This window comes from Elgaria multicarinata, chromosome 3, assembly GCF_023053635.1.
Source record: "Elgaria multicarinata webbii isolate HBS135686 ecotype San Diego chromosome 3, rElgMul1.1.pri, whole genome shotgun sequence".
Lineage (NCBI taxonomy): Eukaryota > Metazoa > Chordata > Lepidosauria > Squamata > Anguidae > Elgaria > Elgaria multicarinata.
The window spans coordinates 174,824,961-174,843,410 of record NC_086173.1 but is presented as its reverse complement, the minus strand read 5'-3'; the positions used below and the strand labels follow the sequence as shown (position 1 = coordinate 174,843,410).

Here is an 18,450-nt window from a genome sequence, read left to right as displayed (position 1 = left end):
CTCTCCTGGACAGGGATAGCTTGACCACGGTGGTACAGGCATTGGTAACCTCAAGATTGGATTACTGCAACGCGCTCTATGTGGGGCTGCCCTTGAAGCTGCTCCGGAAGCTGGAGCTAGTGCGGAATGCTGCAGCTCGGCTGTTGTCTGGAGCTGCCCCTTTCCAGCATGGAACTCCTCTGCTGAGGGAACTGCACTGGCTGCCTATTCGCTACCGGGCCAGGTTGAAGGTTCTGGTACTTGCGTACAAAGCCCTAAACGACTTGGGACCAGGATACCTGAGAGAGAGAGAGCCTTCTCCCCTATCAACCTGCCCGGTCACTGTGGTCATGTGAAGGTATGTTCTTCGTGGTTCCACCTAGATCCATCCTCCGATTGGAATCCACCAGGGGAAGAGCCTTCAGCGTGGTGGCACCCCTCCTGTGGAACTCCCAGCCTCTGGAGGTCAGGCAGGCGCCAACCTTGTACTCCTTTCGGCGCCTCCTGAAAACGTCATTATTCCAAGAAGCCTTTCTTTAACATGCAGCCTTGGATTTCTGATTTTTGCTTCTTTTTAAATTTTGTTTTAACTGTTTTATTCTGTTCTTATTTTCATTTTACCTTGTACACCGCTCTGAAATTTTTCAATGGGGAGCGGTATATAAATATTCTAAATAAATAAATACATAGATAAATAAATTTTATAAACTAAAATATAATGTTAAAAGTAACATACACAGAGCATTTCACGTGGACAATAATACATCAAAACAATCAGACTGCTAGACAGAAAATGCTCAGTAGACTGAATCGATTTGGCCAGGCGCTGAATCAGATACCAGCATTGTCATGCTTGCGAGCAGCGGCTGTTTAGAATACCTTCTACGGGCTTCCTTTGAATATTTGGAATTATGCCGTCTATTGTGGGAAGGGACATCTGATTACCTATATTGTTTGGAACTTTTAAGTCAGTCCGGAGAAAAAACAGCCCACGGTACTAATCAGCTTGGCACACTGGACACTGAGGAAGACCAAGGTTCGAAACGCATCTGGCCAAAGGGATGACGTCTACTGAGCATTTTCTGTCTAGCAGTCTGATCGGTTTCTTGTATTATTGTCCATGTGAAATGCTCTGGGTACGTTACTTTTAACATTATATTTTAGTTTATAAAATTGTATTTTTTAACCTGTTTCCTTAACTTCTTTGCTGTACACAGCAAAACAATAGAATAGCAACAAAGTCATCCCTATTAGTCAATATCAAGTCAAGGATTGCCGATCCTCTAGTTCCTTCCTCCACTTTCTGTAGGAGAAAGTTATCACCCACACATGTCAGGAATTTCTTGGAAGGGCCGCTTTGGGCAGTATTGGTCTCCCAACAGATATTCCATCATCCCCTGATTTGGGGGGGGTGTTAACCTCCAACGCAGCACCCCTACCCGCAATTCAAACAAACACCTCTTTTCTATATCTCCGTCAATTTTCACGTTAGAAAGTAAAACCTCACACTCGGCACCATGATTATCCATGCTTGCCAAGCCTCAAGGCAATCCCATCATCCCCTGATTTTTGGGGAATTTATGAAAATCGGACAACCCATTTGCAGACACGGACTGTTCTCCGACATTTTGACAGATAAAAAAATTGGAAGTGGGCATGCCATCTAGATCCACATTCATGGCAAGACTCAAGCAAATCCCATCATCCCCTGATTTTTGGCGGGGCTCTAACCTCTAACTCACCACCCATAACCCCAATTATTATTTATTTATTTATTTATTTATTTATTTATATAGCACCATCAATGTACATGGTGTTGTACAGAGTAAAACAGTAAATAGCAAGACCCTGCCGCATAGGCTTACATTCTAATAAAATCTTAATAAAACAATAAGGAGGGGAAGAGAATACAAACAGGCACAGGGTGGGGTAAACAGGCACTGGGTAGGGTAAAACTAACAGTATAAAGTCAGAACAAAATCAAGTCAGAAACAAGTCAAAAATCAAGTCAAAAATCAAGTCAGAACAAAATCAAAACCAATTCACACCCCTTTCGATAACTCCGTCAATGTTCACATTAGAAACCTCAAACTCAGCACCATGATAGATGATCCAGGGATACACATGTATGCCGAGACTCAAGGCAATCCCATCATCCCCTGATTTTTGGGGAATTTATGAAAATCGGACACCCTAGTATCTCAGGGATTTAAAGCAGCAGACAGCTGAATGGGGCCATTTCAAAGGAAATCCAAACATGCCATGAATTGGGGAGTAGAGATAAACCTAAATATGAATCTTCTTCCACACTTGAAAAATTGATTTGGAACTTCCAAAAGTCTAAGTGAGCGCAGGAAGGACTTATCCCCTGAGTCAAAGCAAGACACACACAAACCATCCCTGCGAGGCGGGCAGGGGAGGAGGGAGGGAAGGCAGGCAGGCAGCCGACATTTCTGGGGGCATAAGGAAGTGAGCCAAGGATAGTTTCAAAGCCAGTAATGCGTTGCAAACCATCCCTGTGAGGCGGGAGCAGCACAGAGAGATGCCTTTTCTTTTGCATCCCATAACTAGGAGGCTACGAGGATAAGAGTAAAGCTTTGTGATCCTTGCTTCAGAGTTGATTGACTGCACTGTGATCACAGCCATTACTAAACAACAAAATAATAATGTTAATAGCAGTACTAATTAATATTAATAGCAACAACAACAACAACAACAACCAACAATAAGGAGTTGAACCACAATGAAAGCCTGCCTGACTTCACTGAAGAGGAAAAGCCAGGAGAGCTTGGGCTTTGGGGTGTAAATATAAAATGGAATAAATAAATAAACAAAGGAGGGGTGGAATTAAAAGCAGCAGTGTTGCTGAATAAACAACAAGAAGATTTTTTAAAAAAAGGCTATATCTGTCTTTTACCAGTAAGAGGGGAGTGGACGTGCCCAGGGGGAGGGGGAATCATGTGCCAATTTGACTGTCCCTGTCTAGGGACCAGTCTTTGAGAAGCAAACTTTCACGTCAACTCATGACAGGCATTGTCTCCACGGGTTAACCTTTGGAGGGCTCTGATGTCCCTCCAAGGACAGGAGAGTGCACTGGGCACGTCCACATGCCCTAGGGGAGCTCATCCCCTTGCACCACATCTATTCAGTTGTTCCCCAAGGTTATGGTGGGTTAGCAGTGCTGTGTTTCCTATCTGTTATATTTGCTTAGTATATGATTTCAGGTTGTGTTTGTGCATTTGGTGGGGCTACTGTTTTAAAAAACACTGGGAAAAGTCCGTTCAGAGTAGAAACAGAAGTTTCCCAGTATCCCAAGTTACCCGTTTTGCCTATCCCCTCCTCCAACTTTGGGATCATGTGATCATGACCGGGAGTTGACTCTGCCCCTCAGCACTTCGAAAAAGGTACCTTTTCCCGCTGTTTTACCCGTCTTTTCAAAAAATTATAGGAAGCGAACCGCAGCACACAGAGAGCTGAGAGGTTCGCTTCTACTCCGCCTCTGGGCATGGCGAAGCAGGCCAATTCGCTTCTGATTCTCCGATTCTAATCGGAGCGGAGCACATGCCTATTTAAAACTAATACATTATTAAAAGGCAAATTTAAAATTCAACACATTCACTGCAGACTAGATACAATTTGAAGTACATCTTTGAGGAAACAACTCCTTATTCAACCTTTACAAATTAAACTAAGGCATATAGATCTTTCTAGACATCAATATATCAATGATTGTTCCTTGCACAACGGTGCAGCTTTGACAGACCTCCTCCCTCCCTCCCATCATGAGTGTTGATCTTAAAATCAGCATTTACTTTTTAAATATTATCCAACTAGCCCTGCCAATTCATTTTTTTAAATATCAATTACCCAGAATTCATTGTGAACCTGCTCCTCGCTTTGAGTGTATCTATTCTTTAATGCTTTTTTTTTTTTTACTTATTCACCTGTCGACATGTTTAATCATTAACAATTTCAACTTTTGGTTCCATTGGCATTTCATAACCAGGTGTCTTTTCTTGCTTTGAGGGAGGTGAGTTACGAATTCCGATACAGCAATAGCAGCTGCCGACGTGGGGTTGGGGGAGCTAGACCAAAGGACTGTGAGCTCCCTGCCCTATTTGTGGACCCCCCAGGAGGGCGTCTGTCTGGCTGCAGAGGGAAAGAGACCGCTGGCATCTGTCTGCCCAGGAAACTCTCCTCTGTTTTCTGGATCTCTCTCAGCCCCTCCTTTTCCCTCCCTCCTCGTGTCTCATGCATATTCTTTTTCATTCCCTCCAGTTAAACCCTCCATCTCCATCTCCCCCACCAAGGAAGACCCCCTGTCCCCCAACACCCTCCTGCTCTGCAGTGCAGCCAGTTTCTATCCCCTGGAGATCGAGATCCAGTGGCTGAAGAACGGGCAGGAGCAGAAGGAAGGGATCTTTTACGGGGAGGAGCTCTGGAACGGGGACTGGACCTACCAGACCCAGGTGATGCTGGAGACAAAGCCAGAGCACGGAGACGTCTACACCTGCCAGGTGGAGCACGCCAGCCTGGAGGTGCCCGTCACCACCCAGTGGGGTAGGAGCCTCCCTTCCCTTCCTTCCTTCCTTAGATACAATCCTGCAAATAGGGTGGGAATTCTACATTCCTATGTCATTCCTGACCTGCTGAGGATGCAGAAACCCACCCACACACTTCTCAGGAGCTATCCTGATCAGATGGAGGTTCTTAATGTGAGCCCAAGTCTGGAGCTGGCGATTCAGAGGTGAATGGATCCAGGTGTACAAGATTATAATACGAGGACGCAGGTGGGGGGGCAGTGAGTAAGGGGAGAATTGATCCAGGTGTGGAAGGTGATGCCTGGTGTGGCCAAAGTGGGCAAGGAGACGTTCTTCTCCATCTCTCACAATCCCAGGACCCAAAGGGGGGGAGGGGTCATCCCATGAAGCTGAATGGTGGGCGATTCTGGGCAGGTGAAAGGAAGAAGGGTGAACGGAACGTAGTCAAAGGAGAAGGTGTGTTGAGCCAGAGACAAAGTCATGCTAGCGCTCTCTCTTTGCCACGCTTACAAGATAGAGAGGGGCCTGTAGGATTTATGGGGGGCCCTCTCCCCAGGCCCCCCATCTCTCAGGATGATGCCCCTCCCTGCCCCATCAGCCTTGAATCCAGATTCCTGTTGCCTGAGGACTAGCGTCACCTGCAGTTACCACCGGTGAAGTTCTCTGTGAGCTCTGGAAAGAGCCTCAGCTCCCGGGTCCTGATTGGGGCTGGCAGGAGAGGCTGCAGCTAGAGCAGGGGGAGAACTGGGCAGCCCCCACCCCCCACCCCGGCTCCCAGTCATGGATCTTGTGAGTTGCTGCTTTTAAAACTGTGGCTGGTTGGTTTGTTAGGTTGTAAGTGATTTGCATCTTACTTTGGACTACGCTGATGTGTATAAGCCGCCCTGTGAACTTTTGAGGAAAGATGGAGCCTAAATTCAATATTAGAATCATAGAATTGTAAAATAGTAGAGTTGGAAAAGGCCTCTAAAGCCATCGAGTCCAACCCCCTGCTCAATGCAGGAATCCACCTTAAGGCATCCCTGACAGGTGGTTGTTCCATCTGTATGTGCTGAGGATTAGTCACGGGGGCTGGGAAACGTGTCCAGAGAGAAGGACGTAGACTTTGGAGGCAGCAGCGGGAGACCTTCCGATGGGGCTGGGGACCCACAAGCCCCATAGAGACCCCAGAGATCAGAGGCATTCCAGGCTGTTGTGCTTTTGAACTCCCATTTCAGCCACAATCAGCCCACAGCTGGTGAAAGGAGCCCACGTCTGCTTGTGATTCGTGGCTTCGCTTCCATTGTTTCCTTCAGGTGGGGGCTTTGGGTGCCCAACAGGCCCCATCTTCTGCTCCAGTGACGGACCTCCCCTTTCCAGTTCAGAGCAGCAGTTTGCAAGTGGGAATTCATAAAGTATCCTGGGAATTATGACCCCCCCCTTCTCCTCTCCCCTGGGGATGGGGGGCTTTACAGGAAGCGACCTTTCAGGCCTCACAGCCTGTCTGTGATCTCTGGAGTCTGAGGAGGGGTCAGCAGTGGGGGCTGGAAAAGACCCTCCCTGGGTGTAACGCATGGAACGGATCCTCCCCTGGACACCTGGAGGCTGAGAGGCCAAACCTGGCCCTGATCCTCCTGCTCACGTGGGGTTCCTGGTCTCTCTCCTTCCACAGAGCCACGGAAGTCGGACTCTGCCAGGAGCAAAGTGTGGACGGGGGCCGTGGGGGCCATGCTGGGCGTGGTCTTTGTGGCCGTGGGACTCTCCCTCTACCTGAAGGAGAAGAAAGGTAATGGGGTGTCCGTGTGTCCCTGACCCTGTTCAGACGACAGACTAAGCCACGGTAGTTAAGCCTTTTGACGGAAACATCATGGCTTCACATGTCATCAGAACCATTCCTGACCATGGCGGCCACGTAATTACGGTTTAATCTACTCACCATTTGCTGAAGGAGGGTTAGCGGCCCAACCAGGGCTCCGCGTGTCGTCTGAACAGGCCCAGTGAGGGGTTACTGGTTCCCGAAAGTGTTGTCTGAACGGGGTCCAGGTGTGTGGGAGAAATGGGTGGCACCAGAGCAACTCTGTGGGGGAGGGGAGCAGGGGATTTGGGGTGGGGGCTACCCCCTCTCCCCCCTCTCCTCTTCGTCTCCCAGCTTCTGCTCCCACAGGATCCCCCTGGATAAGATCCTTCTAAAAGGTTGGGACCCTGATCCAGGGAGAGTGAGCACCCTGCACCCCTCCTGGCACAGTGGCTAAAAGACGGAACAGTGTCTCAGGAAACCCTCAGTTCGAATTCCGCCTCTGCCATAAACTCAGCAGGTGGCCTTAGGCCAGCTGCTCACTCTCAGCCTCCATTCCCCCACCCCACCTGCAATACGGAGGATAATAACACTGGCTTACCTTACAGGGTTGTTGTCAGCTTTAGATCACTTGAAAGTGTTATGAAAATGGGAAGTGGCAGGGAGGGAAGAAAGACCCCTCCCCCCTCCAAAGAGAGGTCAGTCCTGGATTTAAGTTGGGCAGAGAAAAGAGTTCTGGGAGGTTTGTGCTTTATGAGGCACTTCAGGGCCTGGGAGGGGAGGGGGGCATCTTGGCCCCCCCAATGAACATCACAACCCCTCCATGGACGTAACTGTGTCTCCCTCCCTCTCTCTCTCTCTCTCTCTCTCTCTCTCTCTCTCTTTAGCAGCACCCATCCAACCACCTGCAGGTAAGGCCTCTCCACACACCTCCTCCCCCCCAATTCCTGGTGTTGGTTTTTATCCTGCCTTTCCAAAACCAGTCACCCAGAGCAGCTGACGGATATTTCAAAATGACCCCGCAAAGCCCACGTGCAGAGTGCAGCTCCTCTGCGGCGTCTGGGAGCAGCAGCCCTGTGGGTCTCTTGCGGTGGAAACCACCCAGCGTCTTGTGGCACCTTGAAGACTTGCCAGATTTGTTCTGGCGGAACCTTGGATGGGCAGAAACCTCTTCCTCAGATGCGCTTTGCTTGTTTATTAGTACTTATATACCGCTTAATACACTAAAATCTGTAAGTGGTTACCTATAACACTATTAATATCACAGCTTAAAGTCCACTACTAAAAGCAGTTACTACAACAACTTTAACAACAATAGAAATGACAGTCAAATGGGGCATTGTCAGGATTAATTACACTTCTGACAGGTCAGGTTAATTGCAAGCCAAATTGACAGATGTATAAGGATGCAGAAAGGGGGGGGGGGAGTCAGTCAGAGGGGCCCAAAGGCACTGAAATGCAAGGGGGGCTTTGAGGAAAACTCTCCTGTAACCAAAGAAAGCACAGTGAGACTCCACAAGCACAAGACGTTGGGCCAACGCAGCCTTCCTGGTTTGGCCGTGTGAACTGAGCACTTCCAAAGGCGGAGATACATCCTTGGTCTCAATTCGGCCCTCAAAGAACACAATCTAACTTGCTGATGGTTCTACTTCAGCCGTGTCTTTCTGAGGCCTCCCTTTTGAGCTGTCAAAATAGGACAAGCTTTGGGTCAGCAGCAGAGTGTCCCGGGACGTTGATGTGGTGCCCCCCCTCTGACCTGGCTGCAGACCCCCCCCCCCCCGCCGTGCATAGCAGGAGTTACTGGAAGCTCCATCACTATATTCTTTGTGAGTCGGTGGCCAGTGAGGGGCTGTAGAGTAAAAGGGGGGTGGGAGAGACCCCGGGAAAGTCAATATTCCTGACACTCCATCTAAATATGAACTTTCCGATTAATGTATTTTAATATACCTTTTTATCTCTCCTGCCCTTTCCCTCCCAGCCCTCATCGGCTAGACCTTCCACCTCTGAGTCCCTGCATGGAAAGAAACTCTTTGCATAGCTACTGCAGCTCTTTGCTTTATATCTTTCCTTGGAAGATGCAAAACTGAAGGGGGTGAAAAAGAAGAGACTCCCCAGCCTGGACTTTCTCCTCCTGCTACGACATCCCTGTTCCTGTTTTTTTTCCTTTTTTATCTTTTGGGGGGCAGGATCCTTCTCCTTCCCTGGGTTTCTGATCAGCATCAGCTCAGCTGGTCAGGGTCTCTTCCTCCCCTGGCAGGACCTTCACTCCGGGGTCCACTGTCTGAATTAGTTCATCCCTAACGGCATCCTGTAGAGCTGAGACCCGCAAGCGGATTCCGCTCTAAGCGGAGGGACAGAGAATGGAAAACACCTGTTGCTTGTTGCTTGAGTTGCAGGAAATCACCAGGTTGCGTTGAAGGGGACAGAAAAAAACCACACACCCTTTTTGGGGAGGGGACGTAGCTCTGTCCGGATCCCCTGCTGAGAATACGGAAGGTCCCAGGTTGAACCTCCAGCAGAAGCTCCAGGCCAGACCGGGCCAGGAGTCGGCATTTTAGTGCCCTCCAGGTGTTTTCAGCTATGATTCCCACAATCCCAGCCCCTGCTGGCTGGGGCTTATGGGAATTGTAATCCATCACATCCGGTGGGCACCACATTCCCCCCCCCCCACAGCGAACTAGACCGATCAGGGTCTGACTCTGTGGAAGGCAGCTTCCTATGTGCTGTGGCAGCCTGCAGACCTCCCAGTGTGTTGGACTACAAATCCTAGCCTACCCAGCCAAAACTGCCATTGGGGATGATGGGATCTATACCACAGCACATCTTGAAGGCACCAGGTTGTGAAAGGGTGTGTTTTTGCTTCCAAGATTTTGATCATTGACCTCTTTTCACTTTGATTAGAGAGGATTAGTTTTCAATTTTCATATTAGAGGCAAACGTTCTTGTAAACTGTCTAATAAAACAAGAATACTTTTTTTTGGTGAAGAGCCGTGTGTGTTTCTTGGAGCCCAACAGGATTTGTCTCTGGGAAATGGTGGGGAGGTTTCAGCCCCTGTCCGGTGGAGGTGGGATGGGGAGGTCTACTCTGAGGAAGTGGTAGGTGTGTGTCTGGAGCAATATAGGATTCCTGGCCCGGCTGCCCTCTTTGAAGGGCTTGGGGGGGCAGCAGGAAGGTCCAGGAGGGAGGGACAGTGACCTGGTTCACCTGCCGAGACAAGCCGCTGTGGGTGATCAGACGTGGTGGGTCGTGGTGTCGTGCGAAGCCAGCGTTTGCCTTGCAGGACTCATCAGTCCTTCCTAGCTACACTAGAGTGACCAGATTTAAAAGAGGGCAGGGCTCCTGCAGCTTTAACTGCGGTGATGAAGAGGAAATTTCACCAGGTTCTCCATATATACAAATGACACCTGCTGCAATTTCCTTTTCAATGCAACTGTTAAATAAAGTGACCCTATAAAAAAGAGGACAGGGCTCCTGTATCTTTAATAGTTGCATAGAAAAGGGAATTTCAATAGGTGTCATTTGTGTATATGGAGAACCTGGTGAAATTCCCTCTTCATCACCACAGTTAAAGCTGCAGGAGCTATACTAGAGTGACCAGATTTCAAAGAGGGCAGGGCTCCTGCAGCTTTAACTGTGGTGATGAAGGTTCCCCATATACACAAATGACACCTGCTGAAATTCCCTTTTCAATACAACTGTTAAAGGTACAGGAGCCCTGTCCTCCTTTTCATAGGGTCACCCTAGGCTTGACGAGCCTCAGAGTGGCCGCCGTGGCGACGTTAAACTCCGGGGCAGTTACGAGGTATGACGTAGATATAAGTGAGGGCAGTTATGATAACACAGCGCAGAAATCAAATGAACTGCAGCAGTGCAGATGCGGTGCTGTAGGCTTCCGGAGTTGCACAGAATTCCTTGCACGCTCCTTCCTGTGGGACTGAACGGCTGCTGGGTTTTCCGCCCCCCCTTGCTTATTGCATTACATTTGGTCCTAAGGACTCCCTTCCAGGGAAAATGGTGATTCTGCGCCCTTGCTGTGGTGTGTGTGTGTGTGTGTGTGTTGGTTCTCTGGGTGTGGGAGTGTGGGGCTGGGTGGACACTGGAGTGGTTTTGTGAGGAGGTTTTGCTTCGCTTTCTGCTGACCACAGGTGCTTGGATCGTGGCCAGTTTCTCTGTTTCATTTCCACGAACGCTGAGCCTGGCTTGTCGCGTGGGGAAGCGAAACCCGAGCGCCTCTACAGCGTCTTGTCCACTGCCAGGAGCGTCTTTGGGCAAAGAAGGACGTTGCTGGAGGCCCAGAGGTGCAGCTTCCGTCACCAGAGAGCTGGAAATAATGGGTGGGGTGGGGGTGCCTTGACCCAGGGCCCCGTGTGTTTGTGTTCGTCTTCCCTCCCCTTCTATGTAGCTGAGAAGAGTCCCAGAGTGGTGGAATCTCAGGCTCTGACTCTGGAGAGCCACCCCTGCCTCCCTTAATTCTCTGCCTTTCGCTTCACAGTCTCAGGCAGGCAGCATCTGCACACGCACCAGAATGAAGTGGTAGAGTAACACTTAACCCCCTGCAATTTGAAATCCAGCACATCAGGGAGAAAATTTGTAGCTCAAGGACTGTTGCATCAGGACCTAAGAGGAGCCCTGCTGGATCAGACCAAGAGGCCTGTCTGGGCTATTTATCTTTCTGATAAAGTCTGGAAAATAAAGGTTAATTGTGGCATTATACACATTTAATGGTGGAAATGCGGCCCCAAAGAGAAAAAAATCAATGACAAAAATACAAATATTTACAAAAATGTGCGACAACGACAAAATTCAATTGGAACTTCTAAAAAGAAGTGAAACCAAAACAGTTGCTCTGAACAGCAGCAACCACAAGCGTAGTTTCTTATGACTGGAGTGAAAAAAAAGCTTCACAAGAGAATTCACATCCATTTCGCAAGGCCTGTTCATAAATAAGACGAATGGACCCCAACGTGTTTCCGAGGGGTCCTGATGAATGAATCTCACGAATGAAGGAGAGTGCAGAGTTCAGCATGAGGCCATGAAAACATCCCTTTTCCATGAGAACACGAGAAGAGCCGTGTGCTTGATCAGTCCAAAGGAACACCCAGGTTGCCAGAGTGGACAACCACACGCCCCAATGGGAAGGTCACGGCGGGACGTGAATTCAGTATCGCCTTCCTTCTTGTGTTCCCCAGAAAGTAGGACTCCCAGCAGATACCGGAGGCCATCATGATTAGTTTTGTACTGGACATCAGGAAAAACTTCCTGACTGTTAGAGCAGTATGACAATAGAATCAGTTCAAGAGGTCTTCAAGAGGCAGCTGGACAAGCATCTGTCAGAGATGCTTTAGGGTGGATTCCTGCATTGAGCAGGGGGTTGGACTCGATGGCTTTGTAGGCCCCTTCCAACTCTGCTATTCTATGATTCTATGAAGTAGGATTGATTTTTCCACAGAGGGGATCATTAAAGAAAAGTGACCCAGCTGAAGTGCTACAGTCATTTTAGGAGGACTCTACCATGTCGTCCATCCCTAGTAATACTAGAGTAGAATGGGAATTCAGTTTGAACGCTGAAGGTTCAAGTATTTTAACCTTGACTCATCAGGAGGTATTGTGGGGGGCAACAGATCCACAGGCAGTAAGCCTGTGTGCACCACTTGCTGGGGAACATGGGTGGGAGGGTGCTGTTGCACCATGACCTGCTTTGTTGTTCGCTGGCCGACAGCTGTTTGGCCACTGTGTGAACAGAGCTCTGGACGAGACGGACCCCTGGTCTGATCCATCCTCAGGGCTCTTCTGATGTTCTGATGTTCTTAGCACAAACTGCTTTGGGAATCAACCCCGAAGACGTGTGATATGAGACATGGGATTATCTCCTGCTAAACACCCCCCTCCCAAGCCCTCCTGGCACCTGGCCCAAAACGCTGCTGTGCTGATTTGTACAGGGCTGTACCACAACATACCTCTGAGTTTGCCTCTGCCACTAAAGTCCTCCTGTTGTGTCGATCCTTCGGAGCAGCTCATACGGTCAAGGCTTGGTGAATGGAATGAGCGGCATCGGTCTTTCATTCCAGCTGGGTTTCGGTCACTGCAAGGGGCTGCGATGTTCTCGGTCAGAAGCCAGCTTCACGGTCTGGACTCAGTGCCTGGAAGTGGGTGTTTTTCCACCTGCAGGCTGGCTGGAAAGGAGAGTGCCCCTGAGCCCGTGCAGAGTGCGTCATTTCAGGCAGCACATATGCCTCTGGCATGAAGGGCAGGGGGCCCGGGGCCCAGGAGGGCTGTTCCCCAGCGCCTTTCCTTGGACGAATTCTGCTTATCCAGCACCACTCTAAGTCCTCCTGGCTTGCCTGCCGGCAACGGGTGATGCTGGCCTCACTCTGTTAGCCGATTGGGCAGGATGTTCTCAGAAAAGTGTGGGCCTGCCTGGAAAAGCCACTGGGGGGCAGGGAGGGGGTGGAGGCAGGGGGCATGATGGGGGGGGGACACGGAGATTCGGTGAAAAAGGGGCTTGTTTGTTTGCTCAGAGGCCTTTTGCACTGTTGCCGAGACGCCCGAGGAGGTCCAGACGGGGCCAAGGCTGGCTCCTGCCCACAGCAGGTGAAAGCCCCGAAGCTCTCTGCCCCCCCCCCCCCGTTCCTTATCCTTGGCTGAGCAGCATAACAGCAGCACCGTGAAAGTGGACCCTCTTTTCTTAGTGTCCGTCTCAGTTGCAGAGCCTTAATCTGCCCTGGGCGCCATCAGGAGCACCAACAGGATGAATCCTCCCAGGATCAGGAACAGGAGAACACAGGAGGAGCCGTGCTGGATCGGACCGGAGGCCTCCCTGGCCCAGGGTTTTGCCCCCATCACGGCCAGCCAGTTGCCCCCATGGGGAGCCCACAGCAGGGCCGGAGGGCCACAGCCCTGTCCCCCTCCTGTCCCCCAGCAACTGTGGATCTGTTGCCCCCCACAATACCTCCAGATGAGTCAAGGTTAAAAGACTCGAACCTTCAGCATTCAAACTGAATTCCCACTCTAGTATTACTAGGGATGGACGGCATGGTAGAGTCCTCCTTATATGACTGTAGCGCTTCAGCTGGGTCACTTTTCTTTAATGCTCTCCTGTATGGAAAAACCAATCCTACTTGCAGATAGGAAACTAATCATGATGGCAACATATTACCTCCGGTATCTGCTGTGTGTCCCACTTTCTGGGGAACACCAGAAGGAAGGCGGTACTCAATTCATGTCCTGCTGGGGCAACTATGATCCTGTCATAGAACCCTAGACTGGTAGAGCTGGTAGGGGCCTCTTAAGGCCATCGAGTCCAACCCCCTGCTCAGTGCAGGAATCCAGCTGGAGGTCTTCTGTGGCCGTCACCCTAGGAGAGCAGGTGCTCCGCCACGAACCCTCAGCCCCTCCCTCACGAGGATTTTGATACTGCATTTTTATACTGTTGTTTGCTTTACACTTTGAATTGTCCTCCTGGTTTTAATTAGGGTGACCATATTTTGGAAACCAAAAAGGAGGACAACATGGTCGCCCCCAAGGGGGCGTGTCCAGTACCAAGGGGGCGTGCCCACCCGAACATAGCCTTGGTCACATGTCTGATTTTACAGCACACATTTAAGACAAATCTGTTCTACGTAACATCTTAACGTTAAAATCACTAAAATAAAGAACAAGTGAGAGATTCAATGTATCTGAAATTAACCTCACTCACTCCTACTTTTGTAGGTTTTGCTGTACTTTGAAGCTTTTGCTATAGTCTGTGTGTTACATTCTCCCCTTCCCTCAAATATCTTTTCTGACTGTATCTTCACTCATTGCAAGCTGCTGTTGTTGTTAACAGGGTTTGCTACTGGCCCCAGATCTGTTTCAAATTTGGTACGGCTAAAGCTCTACCTAAAAGCTATCATGGTGCCAACTTTCAGGTCTTTATCTTTAAAAATGACAGTTTAAAAAATAATAATTTTAAAACCACATTTTTAAAAAAAATCCTAAAAAATCAATGGATGAACAGATCTGTTTCAAATTTGGTGTGGCTAAAGCTCTACCTAAACCCTTTCATGGTGCAAAGTTTCATCTCTATCTTTAAAAATGATGATTTTAAAAATAATAATTTTAAAACCTCAATTTTTAAGAAATTCCTAAAAGGTTAATGGATGAACGGATCTGTTTCAAATTCGGTATGATTAAAGCCCTTCCTAAGAGCTACCATTGTGCCAAGTTTCATGTCTTTATCTTAAAAAATGACAGAGTTATAAGCATTTTTGTTAATTCCCATTAGAGCTGCTCTTTGGGGGGGGGAAATCTGGATTTCCCCTTCCCCCCCCCCCCCCCCGGGATTTGCCATCCAAAAACGTGGGCAAATCCGGTCATATGGTCACCCTATTTTAATTTTTGTGAACCGCCCAGAGAGCTTCAGCTATTGGGCAGTGTAGAAATGCAATAAATAAATAAATAAATAAAATATCAGTGGCCATCCCTGCATTATAGTAGCCAATTCCATTGTTTCACTGGATGCTGGTGTGTGTGTGTGCGTGTGTGTGTGTGTGTGTGTGTGTGCGTGCGCGCGCGCGTGTGTGTGAGTCCTTCCTTGTGTCTGTCTGGAATTCCCCCCAACCTTCAGCTTCCTGGGAACGACCCCATTGGGTCCCAGGATTATGAAGGGAGGGGCCTGAGCTCCGTGGCAAGAGCACCTGCATCTCCATGTGGGGCCGGGCGAAACACCTGCCCCAAACCCTGGAGAGCCCCTGGCCGTCCATGAAGACCGTCCTGCACGAAAGGAACCAGAGGCGTCATGGGGGAACAGGCAGCCCAGGTGGGCCTCCTTGGCCACCATTCAGTTCCGTGGAGCGTCTGGGCCGCGTCGCCTTCTGGCAGCCACCCTCTGCGCTGGGTCCCCATCCGGCTGCTTGTGATGCCTGGTTCCTGTCTTGCTCCCCTGGGAAGCGGTGACAGGGCGGAATCTGGGCCAAAGCCTGGAAACGTTTTTTGCAAAGGAGCATTCACCTCTGTTTCAAACATGTGGTGGTGGTGGTGGTGGTAATACAAATGTGCCTCTGAGCATGTGCAGAGTGTATTTAGTTCACTATGGAGTAGCCTCAGTAAACCCATGCACAACTATGGGAGAAAGGTGGAGGATTTTGACGTTCCTCGGCCAGTGGGGGTGTGGAGTTGGGGACGCAGGTCAGTTGCCGCCTGGCCTCGTCCTGCCTCGTTCCACCCCACCGCCACCCCTATCTGCCTGCTGGGTCTGTGCCTGGGTTTTTCCAGGCCCGGCTTGTTGTCACCTGACGCGGCGCTGGTTGGGAGTTTGTCTGCGTTTGCCTTTTGCAGGGACTTCCCCTGAGTCGAGACTTGAACTGTACCAATCACAGGCCCCAGGGCTGCCCTGGTCATCAGTTGCTGGGCAGGGAAGGCATGGCTTTTGCAAAACCCTCTGTCTTTAGAGGCTTCTCTGAGCATCTCACATTCTTGCAGGCCTGGAGGGACTGCGTCCTTCTTGTCTGCGTCCTTCTTGAATTGTGGAGCCCAGAACTGGATGCAACACTCAAGATGAGGCCTAACAAGGGCTGAATAGAGAGGAACCAGGACCTCAAGCCATTTGGAAGCTATACTTCTATTAATAGTATTTGCCTTTTTTACAGCCACGTCACACTGTTGGCTCAGATTCAGCTTGTGATCTACAACAATTCCAAGAACCTTCTCGTTTGTAGTATTGCTGAGCCAAGTATCCCCCATCTTGTGCCTTTGGTTTCTATTTCCTAGGTGTAGAACTCGGCATTTATCCCTATTAAATTCCATTCTGTTATTTTCAGCCCAGCACTCCAGCCTATCCAAATCACTTTGAAGTTTGCTTCTGTCTTCCAGGGTATTAGCTGTCCCACCCAATTTGGTGTCATCTGCAAATTTGATCAGTGTTCCCTGCACCTTCTCGTCCAAATCATTAATAAAAATGTTGAAGAGCCCTGGGCCCAGAACTGAGCCCTGCGGGACCCCACTTTTTTGCCTCCCTCATCCCAGGTGAGGAGGCTGCAGCCCACTAAACCTGGCAGAAGGAGAACCTATCTCCTCCATCAGCACAAGCCAGGGGACCTTCTGCCCGGAAACTGATGACGCTACTGAAAGGAGAATTCTCACTGGTGCTTCTCTGTGCCAGGGCAGAGCTGCGTCTCTGGGACTTTGCAGAAATAGTGGTCCCCCCCACCCTTGCATTAACACACTCAAAAGTTTCCCTTCTGGGGCTGGAAGAAGATTTCTCTCTCCCGGCCCTTGTGGGGCTACAGCCATGGTGTGCGTTTCTCTTCTCCCATTGCTGATGGTGTTGCTGATGGGATCCTCCGTGGTCCCTGGAGCTGGAGGAGGGAAGAAGCCCCCACCAGGTGAGGAGAAGGGAAGGGAGGGGAGGGGGCTTGGAGAGAGAGAGAGAGAGAGATATTGAGAGAGAGAGAGAGAGAGAGAATGTTCAGAGCTGGAGCTGTTCAGAGGAGGGCAACCAGTCTGGAAACAAAGCCCTATGAAGAGAGACTGAAAGAACTGGGCATGTTTAGCCTGGAGAAGAGAAGATTGAGGGGAGACATGATAGCACTCTTCAAATACTTAAAAGGTTGTCACACAGAGAAGGGCCAGGATCTCTTCTCGATCCTCCCAGAGCGCAGGACACGGAATAACAGGCTCAAGTTACAGGAAGCCAGATTCCAGCTGGACATCAGGAAAAACTTCCTGACTGTTAGAGCAGTGTGACAATGGAATCAGTTACCTAGGGAGGTTGTGGGCTCTCCCGCACTAGAGGCCTTCAAGAGTCAGCTGGACAACCATCTGTCAGGGATGCTTTAGGGTGGATTCCTGCATTGAGCAGGGGGTTGGACTCGATGGCCTTGTAGGCCCCTTCCAACTCTGCTATTCTATGATTCTATGAGAGAGAGAAAGAGAGAGAGAGAGAGAGAGAGAGAGAGAGAGAGAGAGAAACCCTTCTGCCCCTCACTATCCCAATGGGGCAGCAGAGACCCCCTTAAGCCCAAAGACCCTGTAGAGAGAAAAGGACCAAGAGGGATCCAGGAAGCCCCCAAGGCTCAGGGAGCGAGTGAGGAAGGAGGGGGGTGTCAAAGAGAAATGGGGACCCCCCAGGACCTCCCCCCTTCTGCTGACCCTCATGGCTTCTTCAAGGAAAGGAAGGATTGGCGCCCCCTGGAGGGCCCTTTGAAATTGAGGGAAGGAGGGGGAGGGGGAGGGGGAGGGAGCACATAGCCATGAGGACTAGTAGCCATGGATCGCCTCCTCCTCCAAGAATTTATCCATCCCCCGCTTAAAGCCATCCAGATTGGTGGCCGTCACTACATCTTGTGGAAACTCTGCGCTGTGTGAAGAAGGGTTTCCTCTGATCTGTCCTGAATCTCCCACCAATCGGCTTCATGGGGTTCTAGTTTCGTGGGAGGGGGTTTAATTTGTTTTTAGCTGTGTATATTTACTGTTTTCTACTGTATGCTTTTATCTGTATACCGCCCAGAGATCTTATTAATATTGAGCGGGATATAAATGTTTTAAATAAATAAATACATGAATTCCCCCCTCCACTCTCTCCACTGCCTGCGTGATCTCGTCCACCTCCGTCCCGTCTCCCCTCACTCACCTGTTCGTTGAGGGAAACAGTCCCAGGTGCTTCGTAACTGGAACTGGTGTTTCAGCCCCTTGATCATTTTAGTCGCCCTTTTCTGAACTTCTCCTAACTCTACAATATCCTTTTTTGCGGTGTGGTGGACAGAACTATCCACAGAATTCCAAGTGTGGTTGTACCGTCGCTTTGTCTAAGGGGTGTGTGATCTTGGGGGTTTTATTTTCGGTTCCTTTCGTAAATTAGGGTGTCCCTATGGAAACGAGGACAGGGCCCCCGTATCGTCAACAGTTGTACAGAAAAGGGAATTTCAGCAGGCGTCCTTTGCACGCATTTAGCACCTGCAGAAATTCCTTTTCTATACAACTGTTGAAGATACGGGGGGCCCTGTCCTCTTTTCCATACGGTCACCCTGTCTGTCCTAATCCGATACTCCAGACACGACACCACCTCGTCTCTTTCTCTGGAGGTGTCTTTGCCTGCTGAGTCTCTGGCTGAGATTCCTCCCTTGTCCCGGATCCTCTCCTGGGCTGCACAGGGGGAGACGCTGGCTGCAGATCATCCA

The 18,450-nt window shown here is 49.8% G+C and overlaps 4 protein-coding genes across 11 annotated transcripts in view; 3 read left to right on the top strand and 1 right to left on the bottom strand.

Annotated features, from left to right (window-relative positions):
- The window catches only part of LOC134396461 (H-2 class II histocompatibility antigen, E-S beta chain-like), an 88,063-nt gene extending 79,710 nt beyond the window's left edge, over nucleotides 1–8,353 (top strand). Inside the window, exons 4-6 of the mRNA XM_063122984.1 lie at nucleotides 6,172–6,285; nucleotides 7,182–7,205; nucleotides 8,273–8,353. Of these exons, the coding sequence (XP_062979054.1) occupies nucleotides 6,172–6,285; nucleotides 7,182–7,205; nucleotides 8,273–8,286 (152 nt within the window). The 3' untranslated portion in view covers nucleotides 8,287–8,353. The remainder of the gene's footprint in view (nucleotides 1–6,171; nucleotides 6,286–7,181; nucleotides 7,206–8,272) is intronic.
- LOC134396452 (class II histocompatibility antigen, M beta 1 chain) overlaps nucleotides 1–18,450 on the bottom strand; it is a 274,896-nt gene that overhangs the window by 192,514 nt on the left and 63,932 nt on the right. The window lies entirely within an intron of this gene.
- LOC134396456 (H-2 class II histocompatibility antigen, E-S beta chain-like) overlaps nucleotides 1–18,450 on the top strand; it is a 67,680-nt gene that overhangs the window by 24,780 nt on the left and 24,450 nt on the right. For 5 of the 7 annotated variants that reach the window (XR_010025265.1, XR_010025264.1, XM_063122966.1 and 2 more), the window contains exon 1: nucleotides 16,505–16,656. The exons of the other annotated variants lie outside the window; for them this stretch is intronic. Coding sequence is in view for 3 of the 5 variants with exons in the window: in XM_063122966.1 (XP_062979036.1) it covers nucleotides 16,563–16,656 (94 nt within the window). In the remaining 2 variants the exon portion in view is untranslated. Of the gene's footprint in view, nucleotides 1–16,504; nucleotides 16,657–18,450 lie in introns of those variants that run through there. 7 annotated transcript variants of the gene reach the window in all.
- The window catches only part of LOC134396457 (rano class II histocompatibility antigen, A beta chain-like), a 128,024-nt gene that overhangs the window by 100,851 nt on the left and 8,723 nt on the right, over nucleotides 1–18,450 (top strand). The window contains exon 6 of one of the 2 annotated variants that reach the window (XM_063122973.1): nucleotides 8,273–8,314. The exons of the other annotated variant lie outside the window; for it this stretch is intronic. Coding sequence (XP_062979043.1) covers nucleotides 8,273–8,286 — 14 coding nt within the window. The 3' untranslated portion in view covers nucleotides 8,287–8,314. Of the gene's footprint in view, nucleotides 1–8,272; nucleotides 8,315–18,450 lie in introns of those variants that run through there. 2 annotated transcript variants of the gene reach the window in all.